Raw genomic sequence first — 22,963 nt, 5'->3', positions numbered from 1 at the left:
CCTCATACTCCTGAGAAACCTGGGCAATGAAGATGCCCATGTTTAGGAGTCGCCAACACCTCGGTATTTTCAGAAGCAGATCACTGACCTTAGTGCCCAGCAGGTTTCCTCTTTGGCTCACTGTCTGCGGTGCCTGCTGCCCATTTCCACTGAACTCAGTCTGTGGCACTTTCTTGAGAATGAGCTTAACCTATGCCTAGCCAGTGGGAAGCATCAGAGCTGTAAGGCCCAGGTAGGGTTGGTGGGGAGGGGCTGTCTTCGGGTTGACACTTGAGGTGCCCAAAAGGAGAACCTGGTGGGGATCAGAGGGAAGGCTCAGGCTTGGAGCCAGGTGTCCTGAGGTTACTGCCAGCTCTGCCACCAACTGGCCCTGTGGCCTTGGGCCTCTTGCTCCACCTCTTCATGCCTCAGTTTCCTCATCTCTCGCTTAATGGTGATAATAGCACAACCACTGGAGTTCTGGTTGCTTCCCCTCATTCAGGTGGGTCTTTGGCCTTGTGTAAGGGGTTCAGTAGAGTGCTGACGCAGAGGGGAAACCCCCTGAACAACTGAAGTTAAAGCCTGGAGCAATGATGCGCAGAGTCAGAAATAAAATACAGTTACAGAAAATGTGGGTGTAACTCGTATACTCCCAGATCTGTGTACTAAGATCACTCTGGGCCCTTGTTCATTTTGTAACACAGATGCCCACATCCTACTTTTTTTGGCTACTCATTTTTGAAATCATCCTACAGTTTATTTCAGGGCAAGGGGCACTGCCTCACTCAGTCTGAGGATATAAGAGAAAAAGAAATGGGCCCTGGGCATCTTCACCAACCCTACACATTTATTGATTGCCTACTACATGCTAGGTTCCCTGTTAGGAACTGGGGATGTAGACATGAATCAGGTACTGCCCTTGCCTCAAAGAATTTGTAGTCCAAAGTGGAGAGATATGTCATGTACTCAAGAAAGCAACACAACGTTGGTAACCCCCATGAAAGAATTTTCTGGAAGGAAGTGGCCAAGAAAACAGAGTAGGAAGAGCCTGAGCTCATTGCCTCCTCTGGGCACACCAAAATTGCAACTATTTACAGAGCAACTATTTATGAGAATGACTTGAAGATGAGCAGAAAACATTTTCCATAGCTAAAGACATAGAAAAGGAGTCACACCAAGGTGGGTAGGATGGGCAGAGACAGTCTGGTCAGGTCCCACACCTCATAGCTGGTGATCCCCAAATGGGAGGAGTATCACAATCATGAGGTCCTATTCAAGGAGCCGGGGGTCTGATCCCACACTGGGCTCCTCAGCCCAGGGATCTTGTACTGGAAGATGAGCTCCTAGAATGTCTGGCTTTATGTTTGGGAGAACTGAGGATTTAGAGGGAGAAATTTTTTTTTCCATATTTTTGGCTGTTCCTGGGGTATGCAGAAATGGCCAGGGATAGAAGCTGTGCCACAGCAGCAATGCAACCTGAGCCACAGCAGTGACAACACTGGATCCTTAACCTCTATGCCACCTGGGAACTCCGAGACTACACATTTTTTTTTCTTTTTTAGGGCTGTGTCTGTGGCATATGGGAGTTCCCAGGTTAGGGGGTGAATCAGAGCTATAGCTGCGGCCTATGCCACAACCACAGTAACTTGGGATCCAGGTTGGTCTGCAACTGACACCACAGCTCATGGCAACAGCGGATCCTTAACCCACTGAGCGAGGCCAGGGATTGAACCCACATCCTCATGGATCCTAGTCAGTATCGTTAACTGCTGAGCCACAAAGGGAACTCCCTGAGGCTCCACCCTTAGCAAAAATCTCACTTGCTCTGAGACCCAGTGCAGAGGTAGCAGCCCTAAAAGAGCCTGAATAACACTCACTTGCTGATCTTAGAGAGTGTTGTGGAGAGTCAGCAGGCAATGGAGACTCCCCCTGGGGATGGGGATGGTAGTCATTTTGGGGAGCTTATTCTGTTTCAGTAACAGCAGCACTGGTAAATATCATTTTGGAATACTCCGTCTATTAACACCAGGACCTGGTAGAATTAACATTGTTAAAATGCCCATACTATCCAAAGCAATTTATAGATATAATGCAATCCCTAACAAAATACCCATGACATTTTTCACAGAACTGGAACAAATAATCCTAAAATTTATATGGAACTACAAAAGACCTCGAATAGCCAAAGCAACCTTGAGGGAAAATAAAGCAAAACTGGGGGTATAAGGCTCCTTGGCTTCAGACTATACTAAAAATCTGCAGTAATCAAAACAATATGGCACTGGAACAATAACAGACACATAGATCCATGAAACAGAATAGAGAACTCAGAAATAAACCCATGTACTTATGGTCAATTAATCTAAGACAGAGGAGGCAAGAATATACAATGGGGAAAGATAATCTCTTCAATAAATGGTGCTGAGAAAACTGGACAGCTATATGTAAAAGAATAAAATTAGAACATTTTCTCCTACCACATACAAAAATAAACTAAAAATGGATTAAAAACCTATATGTAAGACTGGCAACCACAAAGCTCCTAGAAGAAAACATAGGCAGAGCGCTCTTTGACATAAATCATAGGAATGATTGTTTGGATCTATCTCTTCAGGCAAAGGGAACAAAAGCAATAATATTATAATAACTTTGTGTGGGGACATATGGTTACTATACTTATTGTGGTGATTATTTCATAATGTATATAAATGTTGAATCACTGTGTGGTACACTTGAAAGTAGCATAATATTATATAGCAAATATATTTTATTAAAAAATAAATTTTCTGGACAGTCTGATGACCAACCTTGAGAGGTGTACCTGCGTGTGTGTGTGTGTGTGTGTGTGTGTGTGTGTGTGTGTGTGTGTGTGTAGGAAAAGGTACCAAGGGAGAGCATTCATCTTTACTGTTTATTTCATCTCTTCTTTTTAAGTCTTCTTATCCAAAGTAAGCTATTTTCCCTAATTTTATAATTAGATCTGAAAACTTTTGTGTGAAAAATGTGTCAAAGGCTTGTTTTAGGTCTTATTCTATAAAATAATGAGATTAGATTTGATGATCACTCACATTCCTTCATTCCTAAAGCTCTGAATCAATGAAAACCCCTAAAAAAGGAATTGATATACCTTCCCCACATTCTTATTTCCTCATCAAAGAACATTGGTAGGTGAATCTGTCCTAATGCCTTGACAACTCTGAGCCTCTGGAATATTCATTATCTGTGTTACCTTCAAGATTTAGCATGTATGATGTTGATTGATATTAATCAGTAGAGTGTGAGCTAGCAACAGACTGTCGGTGGGTCTGACTCATTGTCATCCTTGGTGCCTGCCAGTTTGTGGTCTAAGTCAGTGGTTGTTCAAAGTGGGTGGATTTTTAGCATCACCTGGTGAGCTTTAAAAACTACATAATGGAAAAAAAAGCAGGCTTTCCTGCCTCATGCCTAGAGACAGTAGGTCTAGGCTGGGGCTCAAGAATCCTAATTTTAGAGTAATACCAAGCTGTTTCTAGTGTCAGTGGTGTTTGAGAAACAATGAATTGAAACATGTTTTATTTAAGTGTGTGTGTGTGTGTTGGGATTCATTGTTCCCTGGACAAGACCTTAATTGCCTGTCTGCCTGCCTTTCTTCCTTCCGCCTAGCAAGTGCCTGATGTGATCTCTGACCTCAGAGTTCACATTATAGTGAGGGCAAAATCACAGCATGTAACTCTTTGAGTCTTCTGTGCCTGGTCCCTGGTGATTAGTAATTGCCTTATTGGTGACTGAGAAACCCAGCTTTTTTTTTTTTTTTTTTTTTTTTTTGGTCTTTTTGCCTTTTCTAGGGCTGCACCTGTGGCATATGGAGGTTCTCAGGCTAGGGGTCCAATTGGAGCTGCAGCTGCCGGCCTACACCACAGCCACAGCAACGCCAGATCCTTAACCCACTGAGCGAGGCTGGGGATCGAACCTGCAACCTCAAGGATCCTAGTCGGATTTGTTAACCACTGAGCCACTATGGGAACTCCCTGAGAAATCCAGTTTTTACTGTGCCTAACTACACAGGGCAGCCCATCTGCTTGGCAGGTAGAGAAGTTAGACTCCTGTTTGTAACACCCTCTGAGATCCTCTTTGTTATGCATCAGTCATTTGGGCAATCCCACAGGCTCTTTGTTTCACCCTTGGAGGACTTCAACATTTTTTGGATGACTGATTGCCCATCAACAGTCTTTGTACAGAAGGGGGAACTGAGACTTAGAAAGTGACATTCCCAGGACCCCTAAGCTGATATGTGGGTAGTTGGTGCTTGAACTCAAATCAACAGATGGATTTGACTCTATTAGTGACTGACTCATGCAACCAAAGGTAATGTCTTAATGTAACACATAGATTTGATAATACCAGTTACCATAATCCTGGGCCATAGGCTGACAAAATTGTTACTCCAAATCAACTTTTAAAAAACATAGTTTTTTTGTTTGATCAAAGGAAGTATTTATGGAAAAGATGGAAAGAAACTGTTATTCATTCAATCTTTTGCCCCTCCCCCCAAACACACAATCTTTATTATATTACCTCTGAATTCTGATTTTAATTTAATATACATAAAGAAAACCTAGCAAATGATGGCAGGCCTCAAAGACTAGTAACAAGTAATTCAAACATGTTAGCCCAAAAGACAACAAATAAAAATTATTTATGATACATCAGTCATTCTTTTTTTTCCCATAAATCTTTAAAATAAAAACTGGTCTTAGCTTCTCATTTTATTTTTAATGTGCATTCCTCATGTGACTTCTGTAAAACTTCCAAAGATATTAACAACTCAATATACAAAGAAGCAGTAAGGCAGTACTTGTGACTTTATACAGTTTTCACTCTTAAAGAAAAAATGATGGAGTATTTGCTTTGAACCCGCTCTTCAATTCTAAAAGGAAGCTAATTTGTAAGACTCATAAATATTACTTAAGTGGTGAAAACTATTTTTTTTTCTAATTTGAAACTAGCATAAAATTATAACTTGAGCTCAGCTGGTTGGAAAGAAGGACTAACTCTGGCCTCCCTAAGCTTTGTCAGTTGGGAAGCAGATAGGAATTAGTAACCTCCGGAGGGGAAAAGCATTGAATGTATCTTCTCACACGCCATCAAGTTAGAGCAGCTCATCAGAGAGGTTCAGACTGGTCCATCTCCCTAGAAGATAGGAAAAGGTGATGAGTTATGACATCATTTTATTTTTTCTTTCTTTTCCCCCTCTCCATCCTCCTTTTTTTTTTTTTTTTTTTTTTTTTTTTTGAATGGCTGAGACTATGGCACATGGAAGTTCACAGGCCAGGAACTGAATCTGAACCACAGCTGCGAGATACACTGCAACTGCAGCAATGCCAGATCCTTTAACTCACTGAGGCAGGCTGGGGATTGAACCTGCAGCTCCACAGAGACCCGAGCTCCTGCTCGGATTTTTAACCCATTGCAGAACAGCGGGAACTCTCCCATTAGCCCTCTTCTTCCTGATTACTCCTGTCCATTATTGGTTACCTACTGAAAGTTTTCTATACTTTTCCTATTTTGTTTCAGAGCTTTCATCTATCACTTGCCTATGTTTATAGGCGTGGAAGCTTCATTTTCTGTTATTTAAAGAAAAAACTATTTTATTGTTTTACAGGTTGTGTTACTTTCCGGTGTACAGCAAAATGATCAGTTGTATATATAAAACGCACACACATATTCTTTTCCAGATTCTTTTCCATTATGGTTTATCACAGGATATTGAACATAGTTTCTGGTGTGCTATACAGTAGGACCTTGTTGTTTATCCACCCCACATATAATAGTTTGCATCTACTAATCCCCAGATCGAAATCCATCCCTCTCCCACTCTGCCCCACCTCCCTTGGCAACTACAAGTCTGTTCTCTATGTCTATCCATCATTTATTATTAAAATTAGTTTTGAGGTGTTCCCGTCGTGGCGCAGTGGTTAACGAATCTAAGAACCGTGAGGTTGCGGGTTCAATCCCTGCCCTTGTTCAGCGGGTTAAGGATCTGGCGTTGCCGTAAGCTGTGGTGTAGGTTGCAGACGCGGCTTGGATCCCAAGTTGCTGTGGCTCTGGTGTAGGCCAGTGGCTACAGCTCCGATTCGACCCCTAGCCTGGGAACCTCCATATGCCACAGGTGTGGCCCCAGAAAAGACAAAAAGACAAAAATAAATAAATAAATAAATAAATAATAAATAAATAAATAAAATAAAATTAGTTTTGATAAGTGGCACAGAGGGCTCAAGTAATGTATATAAAGCCACAGTTAATAAGGAGAGAAGCCAGGACTTAATAAAGAACCCTAGGGAAGTTGAGCCCAGAGACTGTGCTCTTTTCCTTGAAGCTATGCTGCCTCACTGATTTCCAGGCTATTTCGTTATTTACTAACAAGCAGTACAATGTACTGAGCCTTCTATCTGTTGCCATGGATGCATATTGAACACCCCAAGTTAGACCCTCACTCAGCAACCTTAGGAAGTAGGTTTAATAACCACATTTTACAGACAAAGAAGCAGTTGAGGGCAACTGACTTGAGCAAAGACTGCACAGCTGGCATCCCAACCCAGATCTTAACAGCTTGTATTTTGAGGCTGTTTCCATCTATTACCTCACGTAAAGGCTGTGCCAGGCCAGGAACCTCTCAATAAATACTTTCTGTCTGAATGGATGAGGGTTGATCTGCATACTCTCTGTGGAAGTTTGGCAAGAGGCACTTGGGGGGACCAAGACGGAGAAGCCAGGCAGCTAGCTTGGCTCACTCAGCGAGTGAGTGACAGGCAGGAGCCCAGATTCCACCGCGTCCTCCAGCTGGAGGGACGCTGACCAGCTGCCTGCAAGAAAGGCAACCTCAGCAGACTGTTTTTTTTTTCTTCTTCCCCCATGCAGCTCTTATGTGCACTGAAATATTTAGCATTGAGGTTCATGATATCTGCAAATTACTTTTCTAATGGTTCAGAGAGTGAGCACGTAGTAGTATGTAGATCCAGGCGAAAACACACAGGAGTTCATTGTATTGTTTTAAAATTTTTACATAAATTTGAAATTATCCAAATAAAAAGAGAAGGAAGAAAGGAAGGAAGGGAGTGAGGAAGAGGATTTTGGTGATATATGGTCTTCCTCTGTGATTCTCTGGTGCCAGCTATGCTGATAGCTGTGACGTTCATGTACTATTTTTCGACTGTCAAGTGATTAGTTCACTAAAATTGCTAAAATATGATGTCTAAACAGATAACACTCACTGGAAAGAGTCAGCTAACTGCACCTATGGACATGTTGTTTTAAATTTTTAATTAAAAATTTTTATACAATTAAAAAAGTAAAAATAAAAATTTTTATACAATTTTAAAGGTTCCTTTCCATTTAAAGTTATTACAAAACATAGGCTACATTCTCCATGTTGTACAATAATACCTCCTTGAACCCACCTTCCACCCAATAGTTTGTACCTACCACCCCTGACCCCTATTGCCTGCCTCCCCCAGTAACACACTGGTTTGCTCTCTATATCTGTGACTCTGCTTCTTTTTTGGAATATTCACTAGTTTGTTGTATTTTTTAGATTCTACATAGAACGGATATCCCTTTCTCTGTCTGACTTATTTCACTTATAGCATAATGACCTATGAGTATGTTTTAATTAATTAATTAATTTACTTACTTATTTTTGTCTTTTTTGCCTTTTTAGGGCTACACCCGCAGCACATGGAGGTTCCGAGGCTAGGGGTCCAATCAGAGCTGTAGCTGCTGGCCTATGCCACCGCCATAGAAGCACCAGATCCGAGCCGCATCTGCGACTTACACCACAGCTCAAGGCAATGCTGGATTCTTAACCCATTCAGTGAGGCCAGGGATTGAACCTGTGTCCTCACGGATACTAGTTGGATTCGTTATCACTGAGACACGATGGGAACTCCCTCTTGCTCTTTTCAAATAACACTATCTCAAGAATTTTCAGTGTTACTACAATGTCAGAAAAAATCCTTTTAAGGTAGGGGGAATGAAAAAAATTAAAAAGAAACTCTGGGGAGTTCCCGTCTTGGTGCAGTGGAAACAAATCTGACTGTGAACCATGAGGTTGCGGGTTGGATCCCTGGCCTCGCTCATGGGTTAAAGCCTGAGCTGTGGTGTAGGTCGCAGACGCGGCTCAGATCCCAAGTTGCTGTGGCTGTTGAGTAGACTGGCGGCAACGGCTCCAATTGGACCCCTAGTTTCGGAACCTCCATATGCTGCGGGTGTGGCTCTAAAAAGAAAAAAGACCAAAAAAAAAAAAAAAAAAAAAAAGAAGGAACTCTGGGAGGATATATGAGAAATTACACAACTCCCCCAGTTTTAGAACTGAAGGAATTAGGTGGAGGAAAGGTAAGATTTTCCAAAAGAAATTCTAACAAGGAATTTGACATGTTGACCTATACACATGTAATCCTTGTTGGAATTACTTGTATCATTTAAAATTTTGGTATAATATTGTATTCGTAGATAGACTTATTTACATAATCCCCCAATTACGGAACTCAAGACTTGTTAATTTTTTTCCTCATACATCAATCTGTGTTTGTTTGTTTTTTTTTTCTGCACCCACACATGTAGAAGTTCCTGGCAGGGATTGAACCCATGCCAGAACTGTAACCAGAACCAAAGCAGGAACAACACCAGATCCTTAACCCACTGAGACACCAGGGAAGTCTCAATCTGTATTTTAAGATAACTTTATGTGTATGAATATTTGCCTAATCTGGTTTGTTCAGTAGTTGAAATAATAATCACCCTGCCTTACTGTCCATAGGTTTACTTTTCATATTGTTGATAATTTACAGTCATATTGGGAGAGTAAGTCTCCATTGCTTTTCTTTTATTTTTCTCACTTAAGAACTATTTCTCTATTCTACATCTTTTCCAGGGAAAAGGAAATACCCTTCCATATATACTGGACAACTTTAACTCACTGTCTAGATCTATTTAGGAAATACAGCATTTGGGGAACAGACCACAATTCCTGACAATATGTGCCTATAACAGATGCCCACTTCCTGGGGACCTTTTTTGGCCTCCCCACAGCATATGGAAGTTCCCAGGCCAAGGATCAGATCCCAGCTGCAGTCACAGCCTATGCTGCAGCTGCGGTAACACTGGATCCTTAAACCACTGTGCTGGCTGGGGATTGAACCTGCATCCCAGTGTTGCAAGGACACTGCCCAATCCCTTACTGGGATTTTGATGTAAACATTTATAATAAACTTTTATATGTATATGGAGTCCTTTGCCCTAAGACTGTGGTCAACTGGGTGGGAGACTGAAAACCTTGGTCAGCTTCAACCTGGGGTGTTAGTGTCACAGAGACCACAACTTTTGGGTTCTGACAACACAGCATCTCTGTTTCCCTTGGCTAAGGGGCTCCCTGGACCTTCCAGCCAAGCTCTGGTTTTCGGCAGCCGCCACCCCTCTGCCCCTCATCTCCATTAGTGTGGGTGGCCTGATCTGGCCTCCTGCCTGCTGAGAAGAAAGGACGAAAACCCCAGCTTACCCTGCAGCAGCCACAACACTGGCAGTCTCCACACAGGGTCCCCAGAAGGCCATTGATCACCTGGATGGCACAGATAAGCATCTGGACCCCTCCTGTGATCAGCAGGATGGAGAAGAGGGTCAGATTCCAGGGAACCACGTTGTCCGGCTTTTGGCAGTTGCTCCATAAATCCCGGTTACTGAGGTAATCCCTGTTGGGGACATGGGGGAGAAAGGAGTCACTGGTAAAAAGCACATAATACCCTAGGCTAGAAAGTCACCATAACAATTTTTCTTTTTCAGTACTCTATCCAAGACATAGCTCTATAAGGGAAACAAAACAAAACAAAACACAATAACACTTTTAAAACCAATTCCTAACAATTTTATTGAGTATATACTATGTGCCAGGCCATGTTCTGAACATTTTACACATATTCCCTTGTTTATTTCCCATAAAAATTTTCAGGTTCTTTTCTACCATTTCATAAATGAGGTCATTGAGGCACAGAGAGGCTAAGTGACTTACCCCTCGCTCACACAGCTACTGAGTGACAGAGAGATTTTTTCGTGTGAGTTGACCAGGAAGATGGGTACATTTAATATCTATGAAGAGACCACGAAAATGAAGATTCTTGAGCGTCAGAATCTCACAAATGTTCAGTCTTTCTCCTACTCTCATCATCAGGGACTATTCGGACCTCTCACAAATTATCTGTCAAGTCTAGTGGCCACTGAAGCCATGAAGAGTACAGTCCTGTCATATAGTTAAAGGGAAGAGCTTGACACTTTTAAGGCCTGTTTCTAGCCCAACAGTGAATTTGACAGCTATATTTCTGTTAACATGTAAGGATTCCACTTGCAAAGGTTTAATTAATTAAAAGGAAAAAATAATTTGTTGCTTTCATACACATTACATAAAAACTTTGAAATAGGAGAAATGGTCATATATTTATAAAATACATGCGTTAGGAATCCCACTGTGATATCAAAGGCATTGTCCCTCGAAGGAGAAATGTGAAGTATGTTATCTTTAAGACAAAAATGAGGGTAAAGAGGGTAAAACTTCAGCATTATTATAATTTCTTTTCACATTCTTTTTTTTTTTTTTTTTTTTTTTTTTTTTTGTCTTTTTGCCATTACTTGAGCCGCTCCGGCGGCATATGGAGGTTCCCAGGCTAGGGGTCCAATCAGAGCTGTAGCCACCAGCCTACACCAGTGCCACAGCAACGCGGGATCCGAGCTGCATCTGCGACTTACACCACAGCTCATGGCAACCCCAGATCATTAACCCACTGAGCAAGGGCAGGGATTGAACCCGCAACTCATGGTTCCTAGTCGGATTCGTTAACCACTGCGCCACGACGGGAACTCTTTTTTTTTTTTTTTTTTTTTTTTTTTTTTTCACATTCTTAGAGCTGCAAATTGGCCTTTCTCTCTTCCTTTATGCATCTTCTCTCCTTTCAAGGCCTCAATGGAAACGCTCCACCTGGCTACTAAATTAACATCTACCTTATTGTTTTCAGATCTCTTCAACAATCTGATTATTTCTCCAGTGCATCAGTACACACATAATTTAAACACATTCTGTATTAAGATTTTGAAAAACCTTTGAAATGATGAAAGATGCCCCAGAGTTTAACAGAGCAGAAGGGATAAAGAGAACTTGCTCTTGATTTAAAAATAAAGCGCTGTTTATTGTGCTGATTCACCTTCCTATGAGAACAGAGGTTCTAGCAGTTCACTGGCTGTGTGACTTGTGTATCTGTAAAATGGGAATAACAATATCTATCAAATCATAGGGTTAAATTAGGATTAAATTAAAATGAGGATTAAATGAATTAACACTGGTAAAGTACTTAGAACAGAGCCTGGCATATACTAAGTGTTCAAGAAACCCCTAGTATTATTATTACTTTATTTAATCTGAGTAGTCTGCTCTAAAGGAGAAGGACTAGTATTTTGAATTCAGATAGACCTGAGTATGAATCCAAGCATTCTTCTTACTGGCTGTGAATTACAGGTCACCTACCCACGCCTTGTACCCCACCTCCAAGCCTCTGCATCAGTTTCTTCATCTGTAAAATGGGCTGAGAACAACCTCACAATTGTGAGAATTCACTGAGGTAATATAATATACCTTATGTATTGCTGTATGAGACTTCTCTTCAATATGCTTTTTTTGGTTTGTTTGTTTCATTTTTGTTTTCTTGTTTTCTGTTTTTTTCTCTTTAGGGCCACACTCTCGGCATATGGAGGTTCCCAGGCTAGGGGTCGAATTGGAGCTGCAGCCATTGGCCTAAGTCACAGCCACAGCAACGTGGGATCCGAGCCACGTTTCCAACCTACACCGCAGCTCACAGCAGCACCAGATCCTTAACCCACTGAGTGAGGCCAGGGATCAAACCCATGACCTCATGGTTCCTAGTCGGATTTTTACCCACTGAGCCATGACAGAACTCCCAATATGCATTATTTTTCAGACATTCATCTTTCTCTTCTGCCTTTTTCCACGTATTGTTTCCTATTTTAAAATTTTTTAAATTTGATGATTAATAGAGGTTATGAAGATAATATTTTCTGGGCACATTTTATAAAGAAAATATTCCAAGATGAAGTTTTTGGCAGTCCTGAGTTGATTCCTGCTAAAGAGTTTGTCCGGCGGTGGGACAACAGCACCCCCTGGTGGTGAGATTGACAAACCTCTCATGGGGGAGCTTGCAAGCAAAGATTGAGTTTGGGTGGAGAAATCCTCTCAGCCTCACTCCTGCTGTTGCTTCACCTCTTACAAACTACCACGGATAGCCATTCCACAGACCCTTCTTTCACCTCAAACTCTCAAGTCCTGAGAGTATCAGATCTTGCCAATGACTGCTGTGTCCAACTCTCCAATCCTAGGGGAGAGGAGGCCCTAACTTTTCATGGATCTAGTGGCAAACCGTGTTTCCACATTCCGTGAAGCAAGGAGAGCTGAGGCAGTTTAACCCACTGAAACCCATCATTGCGAAGGGCCGTCCCACCTGAGCTGCAGTAATTCCATCAACCTCAGAGTAGAATGCCATGGATTTCATACCACTCACTTCTTGCCAGCAACTAAGACCTCTGAGGGAAGAACAGGGGAGCCGAAGTGCTTTGCCTGGATAATCCCATGCCACCTGCTCCTCCCAGACAGATGCCCTGATGCTCCTCCTGCCCTTGGCTGGCCTTGGGACCCCTTCTGTGTTTCTCTGTCCTCTGATAAAGGACCAGACCCCTCAGCTGTCCTTATGTGTCCATTTGTCAGTCCTCTCTTCATGACTATATACCCCCAAGAATAGAGACCATGTCCCCTATCTCTGTCTCCAGTTTCAGTACAGGGAGAGTTCAATAAATGAGTAGATCTCAGGTACAGGGTCCTGCCCACATTCCTGGTGCTGGGCTAGCTATGTTATGCCATCTCTCTCTTTCTCTTTTGTCTTTTTAGGGTTGCACCTGAGGCATATGGAAGTTCCCAGGCTAGGGTTCAAATCGGAGCTGCAGCTGCCAGCCTATGCCACAGCCGCAGCAACTTGGGATCCAAGCTGCATCTGCTACCCACACCACAGCTCACAGTAACACCGGATCCTTAACCCACTGAGCAAGGCCAGGAATTGAACCCATGTCCTCATAGATACTAGTCGGGTTCGTTTACTGCTGAGTCACGACGGGAACTCCTGTCATCCTTCTCAATCCTTCAAGGAGGTGCCTTTTTCCTAGAACAATGCCTGGCATAGAGGAGCTCCCAGGAAACAGTCATTGAATGAATGAACATATACATACACAGATTAAGAAGTTGAGGGGGGAAAGGCAATATAAGGGTAGGGAATTAAAAGGCACAAACTAAGAGTTCCCATTGTGGCTCAGCAAGTTAAAGACCCATCATTGTCTCTGTGAGGATGCAGATTTGATCCCTGGTCTTGCTCAGTAGGTTGAGGATCCAACGTTGCTGCAAGCTGCGGTTTAGGTCACAAATGTGGCTTGGATCCAGCGTTGCTGTGGCTGTGGTGTAGGCTGAAGTTACAACCCCAATGTGACCCCTAGCCTAGGAATTTCCATATGCTGCAGATGTGGCCATAAAGGGGGGGGGCACAAACTATTATGTATAAAAAAAGCTACAGGGTATATTGTATAACCTGGGGAATATAGCCAATATTTTATAAAACTGTAGATGGAGTATAACCTTTAAACATTGTGAACCACTATATTGTACACCTGTAACTTATATAACATTGTACATCAACTATACTTCAATTACAAAAAACGTACTGCTTAAAAAAAGACATTAAGTAGTCAGAAAGTGTAAAAAAAGTTGCGGCTAAGAAATGCAAGTACCTGGATTTGATTTTCCTTCTGTCTGACTCCAAAGCCAATCCTCTTAATCATTACACTTCCTCTATTTGACTAATTTCATCCCTTCAAAATAATTAAAATAGGATTTATTTGTGAAGTTTGATTTGTACAATACATCTTTAACAGTATGTCAATCAAGGTTTCCTGATATCATAATAAAGAGATTATTCTCTTTTGAGCCTTCAGGCAACTGTTTGGAAAAGATTAAGATTAATCACAAACTTATTATAAAATCACATTTTAGAAAATTCTAATGCATCGTAATTAATTCCATTTACAGTATATGCTCTATTCATAAAAACGAATAATAAGATTGAATGTTTAGCAAGCAGTACTTGTGCCAAGTGCTTTATGCACATTATGCTAGTTCATTCTTGCCTGAACCTGTGAGGAAGATCTTGCCATCACCCCATTTCACAGGGAAAGAGCTGAGAGGGGACTGCATCACCCAAGATCACATTGCTGGTATGTGGCGGAGGTGGGACTGAACCCTAAGTCTAGTCGGGCCAAAGGCAAAGCCAGATCTTAACATCTCCAGGGTTTTCCTGCTTCATGATTGCACGTTAGGACAAAGCCCATTTCCCCCTCTCCACATGGTTTTCAGCTGAGGGAGTGTGTTCACAGCAGCGTATGGGGGTTCCTTGTGCTAAAAAGTAATTACTGAAGAGCGGCTGCTGATAATCTTAACTGAAAGCCCAGGCACAACATTGAATTGTATCAGTTCTGTGCTTGGTGAGAGAGCACTCTTCTTCCCCCCTGAACTCCTTCCCCAGGGAGCAGGCAGTATTGTGCTTGGCCATGTCCTTGTTGCTCCCCCACTGCTGACTGTCCTTGGCCTTGCCTCCTGTATTCCCTCCCACAGCTGTCCCCATGCTCTATGCAAGCTGCTTCCCTTTCAGCAGCTCAGGGTCAGGGGAGAGGTGGCCAATTGTCTCAGAAAGGAAGGCCTGGATGGGAGGAGGTCCTACTTCAAAGGAAACTAAGAGGGCGGATCTCAAAATGCCCTAGGTTTCTTTTTTCTTCTAGGTTGCTTCTTTAGTATGCTTCTTTTTCCTAGGACAGAAAAAGTTACCTGCTTTTGTCACTTTAACATGATGGTCAACAAACATTTCTAAGGAAACAGCACTAAAATCTATGGCCTTGAAGAGCCCTGAATTTTGTGCCCCAAGCTGGAAAGAGCCCTCCTGATAACCTTCTATCTTTCCTCACACCTAATCCTGATGATCCCATCTCAGACAGTCTCTGAAATTTCTCTCCTTTTTTGATCCCCAGTTCCATACCTTGGGGATGCTCAAGATCTTATCTGGACAAGTACTCCAACCTATTACTTTGCTCCCTCTTTCAGTTACTGAACCTTCTTGTCATTCTCCATGTCACTACTATCAGGATCATCCTAAAACTCCCGAGTGGTCATGGCTTGTCCTGCTTGAAATCCTCTGCTGTTCCCGGATGACCTGAAGGTCTTCCTTCTTCTTAATCATCTCCATCCTATGGGGTCCCTCGGCTCTTCCTCCCCAAATTAACCCTGAGCTTCCAGCCATACAATGAACTGACATACTCTGAGCTCAGGGGACCTTTTCCAGGTTGCCTCAGGATTTGCTCTTCTCTCTGCCTCTGCTTCCCTTCCTCCCTGGAAGGCAAGCTTCTGTGCAACTTCCAAAACCAGCCCACGTCACCTCCTCTGAGAAGTTTTCCTTGCATACTTCCATTTCACCCTTTTGGTAAGTGAGGATCTGTTCCGTGTCGTCACCCTAACTTAACATGTATTCACTGGGGCAGGGCCCAGGTCTGTCCTTCTGTGCTCCATGTTTGGCACAGGCTTCAGCACAATGTAAGGTACTGTAAGGTGCTTCTTTTTTTTTAATTCTTCTACTAATTTCTAGCTGCGGAGCCCCAGGCAAATTAACCTTTTGAACTATATTGTTCTACTCTAGGGACAAGAAATCTCCTGAGATTTATTAGGAGGATTAAGTGAAATAATGAAAGCAAAAACACTCAGGCTTTAAACATTAGAAGGAGGAGGAGGAAAAAATGAGGAGGAGGAGGAGATGCTGCCTCTGACACTTGGTGATAAGGGAAGCTGTTTTAAGTCCTTCCCTTTGGGCTCCTACAAATGATCATTCCTTTATACCCACTAGATAGCTGTCTATGTGTGTTACACCTGCTGCTACAAAAATAACTCCTGTGATGTTTACACACTAGGATCAATGGATAAGAAGAATCCACAGAATGGGACCCAATTAAACTTAAAAGTTTTTGCACACCAAAGGAAACCATGGTGTGCAAAATGAAAAGACAACCCACAGAATGGGAGAAAATTTTGCTTAACAAGGCAACTGACGAAGGATTAATCTCCAAAATATACAACCATCTCATATGGTTTTATATAAAAAAATCCAATCAAAATGGTCAGAAGATCCAAATAAACATTTCTCCAAAGAAGACATACAGATGGCCAAAAAACATATGAAAAGATGCTCAACATCACTAATTATTAGAGAAGTGCAAATCGAAACTGCAATGAGGTATTAACTGCACACCAGACAGAATGGCCATCATCAACAAGTTTACAAACAATAAATGCTGGAGAGGATGTAGAGAAAAGGGAACCCTCCTACACTGTTGGTAGGAATGCAAACTGGTCTAACCACTATGGAGAATAGTATGGAATTTCTTTAAAAACTAAATATAGAACTACCATATGATCCAGCAATCCCACTCCTGGGCATATACCCAGACAAAACTACAAATTCAAAAAGATACATGCGCCCACATGTTCATAACAGCACTATTCGCAAAAGCTAACACATGGAAGCAACCTAAATGTCCATTAACAGAGGAATGGATAAAAAAGATGTGGTACATACATACAAGGGAATATTACTCAGCCATAAAGGAGAATGAAATAATGCCATTTGCAGCAATTTAGATGGACCTAGAAATTATCATACTAAGTGAAGTAAGTCAGACAGAGAAAGACAAATGTCATATGAGATCACTAATATGTGGAATGTAACAAAAAGTGATACAAAAGAACTTACAAAACAGAAACAGACTCAAAGATTTTGAAACCAAATTTAGGGTTATGGAAAAGGAAACATTGAGGGGAAGGGATGGATTGGGAGGTTGGGATTGGAATGTACACACTGCAATATACAAAATAGATCAGAAGCAAGGACCTACTGTATAGCATGGGAAAAATCTATATGGGGAAAGAATCAGAAAAAGAATGGATATATACGTATATGCATGGCTTATTCACTTTGCTATATACCTGAAACTAACATAACATTGTAAGTCAACCTTACTCCAATAAAATTTTAGAAAAAAAGAGTCCACAAGACAGTAAAAAAGATTTGAGACAGATGCCCCTGAGCTTTTCTAAACGGACTCTACAAAAATCAGATAGCGTAAATCAATATAAATTGTGTCCTAGAAAATGCTCTGTGACTTGAAGTCAGAAAACCTAGATTCAAGCTTTGATGATTAAGAACAGCATTCCTTCGGGCAAGTCGCTTGCCCTCTCTGGGCCTTGGCTGTCTTACCTCTGGAAGGAGAGTTGATCATCTCACGAGCTTTTTGTGAGGATCAAATAAAATACTGTAGGTGAAAGCTCTTTGTCAAAGTGAAAACACCAAGTTCAAGTATTATTATAAGAAACTCAAGACAAGCCCCTGCAGTTCAAGGGGAGATTTGGAGCTGGCATGGGAGGTAAGGTTATAAAGGAAGATAGGAATAGGATATAGGGACAATGGGATGCTGAGGAAAGCCTGCCAGGTGGCAGAGGTATGGTGAGACACTCCACCATGACCTACCCTCCCAAGAGCCCCTCCCATAGCAATTTCAGCATATTTCACAGTGAAAGTGGACCTGCATTTATATGGGATTAAATTCTGGAGTCAGGGCATGATGGGAAAGAGCATGAAGAGTCAAAATCATTCTTATTTATAAATCACCTGGAAAGGGTAACATATATGGTTTTGTAATAAACCCCTATATAGCAATTTTTGATCATATTATAGTTTGAAGTCCTGAGGCAGATGTCCAGGTATCTAAATCTTTCTCCCGTCCAATAATTATCAAAGCCATATGGTGAACAGAGGATGGGTGGAGAATTCTGAAATGTTGCCTGCACAGTTTATTCTGGTTTTGTTATTAAACTGCTCTAACCTGATAGCTGTCAATGGGAGGGTTAGCTGCTGTGGTGAGATATAGGTAAAACAATGCAGACAAAAACATCTATCACAGAGTGATGTGCAACGCATGAATCAGATGTGAAAGCAAACCTGCTTCAGTAGGAGGACAGATACAGAAGACTTTGAAAGGGGGTTTCCTGTCCTCCCACAAGCTAACATTTCACGGTGTGGCCCACAGACCAGCTGTCACTGTCCTGACCTGGAGCATTGGGCCCAGCCCACCCCAAGCAAGGTGTGAGTGTGCCAGGGGAGGGTGTGAGGGCCCACTAGTCAGAACAATATGGGACCATTGTATTGCCTTGTTACTTAGCTTTTCTTTTGTTTCTTTCTCCCTCCCTTGTTTTGGACATAGATTTATTCAAATTGGTTTTAAATTCATCAAGGGTAGTATCGTTCACATTATAGAATAAATAGAAAATGTGTTTAATACCGCACTGATGGTGCTGATGGAAATACTGGTTGCCAAGGGGGAATGGGATGGACAGGGAGTTTCAGGTTAGAAGATGCAAACTGTTGCATTTAGAATGGATAAGCAATGAGGTCCTCCTGTATAGCGCTGGAAACTATATCCAATGTCTTGTGATAGAACATGAGAGAAGATAATATGAGAAAAATATTGTGTATATATGTATATATATATACACACAATATATATATGTATGATTGGGTCACTTTGCTGTATGGCAGAAATTGACATAACATTGCAAGTCAACTATATTTAATAAAAAAAAAATTTAAAAAAAGAAATTCTAGGGAAAAAAGAAATTCTAGTAATCTATAGCTTCATAGACACACCTCTGGGTCAGGGAGAGGGAGCCATAGAGGCAAGGACCTCAGGAGGTGGCCCCTCATGCAGTCTGAATGCTATGCTCAGGCAAGCCAACCCTATGGCCATGGAGCCCAGCAGTCCTCTGTAACAGGAGAGGGCTTTCCACAAAAACTAAACATAAACATCCATGGGAATCACTGGGTGGGACATGAGGATATTAGAGGGCTTATACTCCTGTTTAACTACAGAGAAGGGTGGGGATGATGTTTTATGTGAAACACTTGAGGACAAACTGAGACCCTGTGTCATACAGAACCAGCACCCCCCCATTTCTTCCATGTGAAGCTTACTCTTAGGGTTCTGTAGAATCTCACTATATGTTAATAAATTAGGGGGTAAGTTAATGAATTAGTGTCCTACAGATTTGTTAGGCATAGACCTATCCTCCATGTGCAGGAGGACCCAACAGCTGTAATTCCTGACTCTCAAGATACGTCAGTTCTTGTACAGGGCAGCAGGGCTACAATGGTGAACAAAATAGAAATAGTCCCAGTCCTTCTGGAAGTTAGGGTCTACTGCAGCCCCATCTAATGGAAAGTCCTCTCTCTGCGGTTTTCATTCTGGTAACTAATAGTCCTGTGTAGCTACTGAATGCTTGAAATATGGCTCATGTGATTGAGGAATTTTAAAATGTATTCAATTAAAATAAATTTATGTTTAAGTGGCCACATGTGGAAATTGTGTACTGCCTTGGGTAGTGTGTCTAGGGGCAGAAGGGTGTGTAATATAAAAGGACTAAGGACTTTCACTTAGAAGATGTGTGTTTACGCCCTGTCTCTGTCCCCACTAACTGTGTGACTTGGAGCAAGTCACATTTATTCAGCCTGCCTTGGTGGGGAGTAACTACCTTCTGAGGTTGCTGTGGAGTTTGTTGTAAATTTATTTTTTTTTAAGTTTCTTTCTTTCTTTCTCTTTCTTTCTTTCTTTCTTTCTTTCTTTCTTTCTTTCTTTCTGTCTGTCTTTTTGCCTTTTCTAGGGCCGCTCCCGCAGAATATGGAGATTCCCAGGCTAGGGGGTCTAATCGGAGCCGTAGTCACCAGCCTACACCACAGCTCACAGCAATGCTGCATCCTTAACCCACTGAGCAAGGCCAGGGATCGAACCTGCAACCTCATGGTTCCGAGTTGGATTCGTTAACCACTGCGCCAAAACGGGAACTCCAAGTTTTTTTTTTTTTTTACTTTTAATAAATCACAAAGTACCATGAAAATATGATGTGTAATTTTAATAGGTTCTATTGACATCAACTCTCTTGAGGAAACTACAGTGTTTTCAAGGTCATTTTTCCATAAATTTGCACCATAAAAGATTGTTTAGTTATCCATCATTTGGGTTATTAGTGAAAGCCTCTGAGCTCTGTTAATGAGTAATCATTCTTGTTTCCTATTGTAAGATGTGCAATGGTTGCCACTGCTTTCTATTTATGAATATTACTAGTTGCCTCGTGTTGATGCAATAAATGTTTGAATGCATGTGGTGACCCCCACCAATCTCCAGGCCTCGGGCTAGCTGAGGCACCCTCTTTCATGATTTCTCTTGATGTCTATCAAAAGAGCACTGAGAAATGAAAGCTTTTGCAAATCCACCCCACAACTCTGACTCTGCCCCACAGGAGCAAAATGCTGGAGATTGTACATTGAAGATGGCGGACTGTGTGCTGTGTCCCCCTTGGGCCCTTTACCAGCTGGTGCCCCCCGTGGTGACACATGGGTATTGCAGGTGTACAGGGTGTACCTTACCCGTCCTGGAAAGGGTAGCCCCACGTGCTATTCCTGGCTATGAAACATTTTGGCCCCTTGTTGATTGAGACGGCTGAGATGATAAATGAGTATCCGGCACCCAAGAATCCAACCACGGCAAATATTGTGGAGGTGAACATCTGAAAGAGAAGGAGAAAGACCACCAGGTTCCTAAGGTGTCCAAAGAGTATCCACAGCACTCCTAAGCAGCCTGTTGCTGAGCACGGTGAATATAGGGAAGTTAGGGGTAGAGCCAGTCTTTACTGGAAATAGGGTTGTGGGGTCTCCTAGAATGATTTTTGGTGTCTCATGTGCCCCTTTTCACCCTATCCCCATACCTTTTTCACCTATTCATTGATGACTCAAGTGCTAGTTATGATTTGATACATTTGAACCATGATTTTTAACCTCATTAAGAACAGATGCTCCTTCACAAAGTTAATAATGGAAGACCAGGCTTTTATAGAATCAAAGAATCTTAGAATGGAAAGTGATCTTCAGTTTTCTGGTCCAGTTATCTTGCTGAAGCTAAGTCATAGTGGGGCATCATTTGGCAGGCGGATTCTGTTTATGACAAGGCGTGGCAGCCAAGAATTTCTCCTCATCGGTCCTAATTATATTCCTTGAATTCAAGAAGATTAAGTCCAACCTCTTTCCCATGAGGTAGCAACCTCTAAAATATCCAAAGATATTTTATATCTTACACAAAAATATTGCCTGCTTTACATCTCTCCACCCCTTCTGCTCTCTGAAAGTTTTCTCTTCTTTGGACTACACAAACCCAACAATTCCAGTTGTTTTAATTTCTTTTTTTTTTTTTTGACCACCCCCATGGCATGTGGAAGTTCTTGGACCAAAGATTGAATCCAAGCCACAGCAGCGACTACACTGAATCCTTAAGCACTAGGTCATCAGGGAACTCCTCTTTTAAATATTTTTATATGACAGAGATTAATTAGTGAAAAATAGACTGCACTAGCATCTTTTTTTTCAAATTATAAAATCAAGATAGAATATAGAATAGATATATAGAATATAAAAGGCAGAAACGGTCCTGGAGCCTATCTAGGCTAACTCTCTCTTAGAGATGAAAAAAAAAAAAAAAAGATCTAGAGAGGCACTGTCCATTCTAAAACAGAAATTAGAGAGCAGTATGGAAACATGAATAATTTTGGAAATGGAGGTGAAAAATTATCACCTCTACTGCTCCGGTGACACAAAGGTATAGTGCAGAGCAGAGTTTAAAAAGTCAGCAGACTCAGGCTCAGATCTCAGCTTTACTACTTTTCTCTGTGAGATGACTGCACAAGGGATGTATCCTCAGGGTCTTTGTTTCTTATCTAGAAAAAGGGCATGATAAAGCCTACCTAAGTTAGATGTGCTAACCTGAGCTAAATGTCAGATACTCCCTCTTCCCTCTTTCCCGTGTTACTATCAATCTTTTCACGGTATGTATTCCAGGGTTTGAGGGTTGAAAGGATCAAATTGTACCAGGGCAACTGGAGTCTATGTAATCTATTTAGCAGGGATTCATATTCATAGCATATATAAGTGTATTTTGAGTGCACATTTCCAAGACTGAGCTCTGGCACCACGGGCCATGTCTGACTTCCCATGTAGAACCTACCTTTCCTTCCTTCACATCTCTCACCCGCCCCATACTCTGGAATGTGTCAACTCCCATCACAGCAGCTACCCACAACCATAATGCATAGCTGTTTATGTGTGTCTTGCCCAACCAGAGGACAAATTCCTTGAAGCCGTGGACAGTAGGTTATCTGAAGATAGTTTGGACGTTGCCCGACTCCTACCACCAACTGTACATTTGCTGTTTTCCTTCCTAGCTTATCAAAAGTACAGAATCAAAGGTACTTACTGGATGATTTCATTATTTTTTCTTTTTATGGCTGCACCTGCGGCATATGGATGTTCCTAGGCTAGGGGTTGATTTGGAGCTGCAGCTGCCAGCCTATAACACAGCCACAGCAATGCCAGATCCGAGCTATATCTGCAACCTATGTCACAACTTGTGGCAACATCGGACCCTTAACCCACTGAGCGATGCCAGGGATTGAACCTGCATCTTCATGGATACTAGTCAGTTTTTTAACCCGCTGAGCCACAATGGGAACTCTTGGATGTTTTCAATGACTAGGCTTTCATATTACTTATCAGTTAGATTTTGTTCCCCTTAATTTTTTTTTTTGTGCCTAGGATATCCTAAACCTATTCTCACCATCAAAAAATTTGTGAATATAATCTAGGTCAGAAGTAAAAAAACATTTTTCTCAATTTATCATGGTAGAATGGGCACTCTCCTCAGATGTGAGGGAATTGCCTTA

General features: G+C 41.8%; 1 protein-coding gene across 1 annotated transcript in view; it reads right to left on the bottom strand.

Moving 5' to 3' along the window:
• Positions 4,482-22,963, bottom strand: part of TM4SF4 (transmembrane 4 L six family member 4) — a 29,318-nt gene continuing 10,836 nt past the window's right edge. The window contains exons 3-5 of the mRNA XM_003132480.5: positions 20,622-20,761; positions 9,512-9,701; positions 4,482-5,148 (exon numbers count right to left, since the gene is read on the bottom strand). Of these exons, the coding sequence (XP_003132528.2) occupies positions 5,131-5,148; positions 9,512-9,701; positions 20,622-20,761 (348 nt within the window). The 3' untranslated portion in view covers positions 4,482-5,130. The remainder of the gene's footprint in view (positions 5,149-9,511; positions 9,702-20,621; positions 20,762-22,963) is intronic.

Source organism: Sus scrofa, chromosome 13 (genome assembly GCF_000003025.6).
Source record: "Sus scrofa isolate TJ Tabasco breed Duroc chromosome 13, Sscrofa11.1, whole genome shotgun sequence".
Lineage (NCBI taxonomy): Eukaryota > Metazoa > Chordata > Mammalia > Artiodactyla > Suidae > Sus > Sus scrofa.
This window is presented reverse-complemented; position numbering and strand designations above follow the sequence as displayed.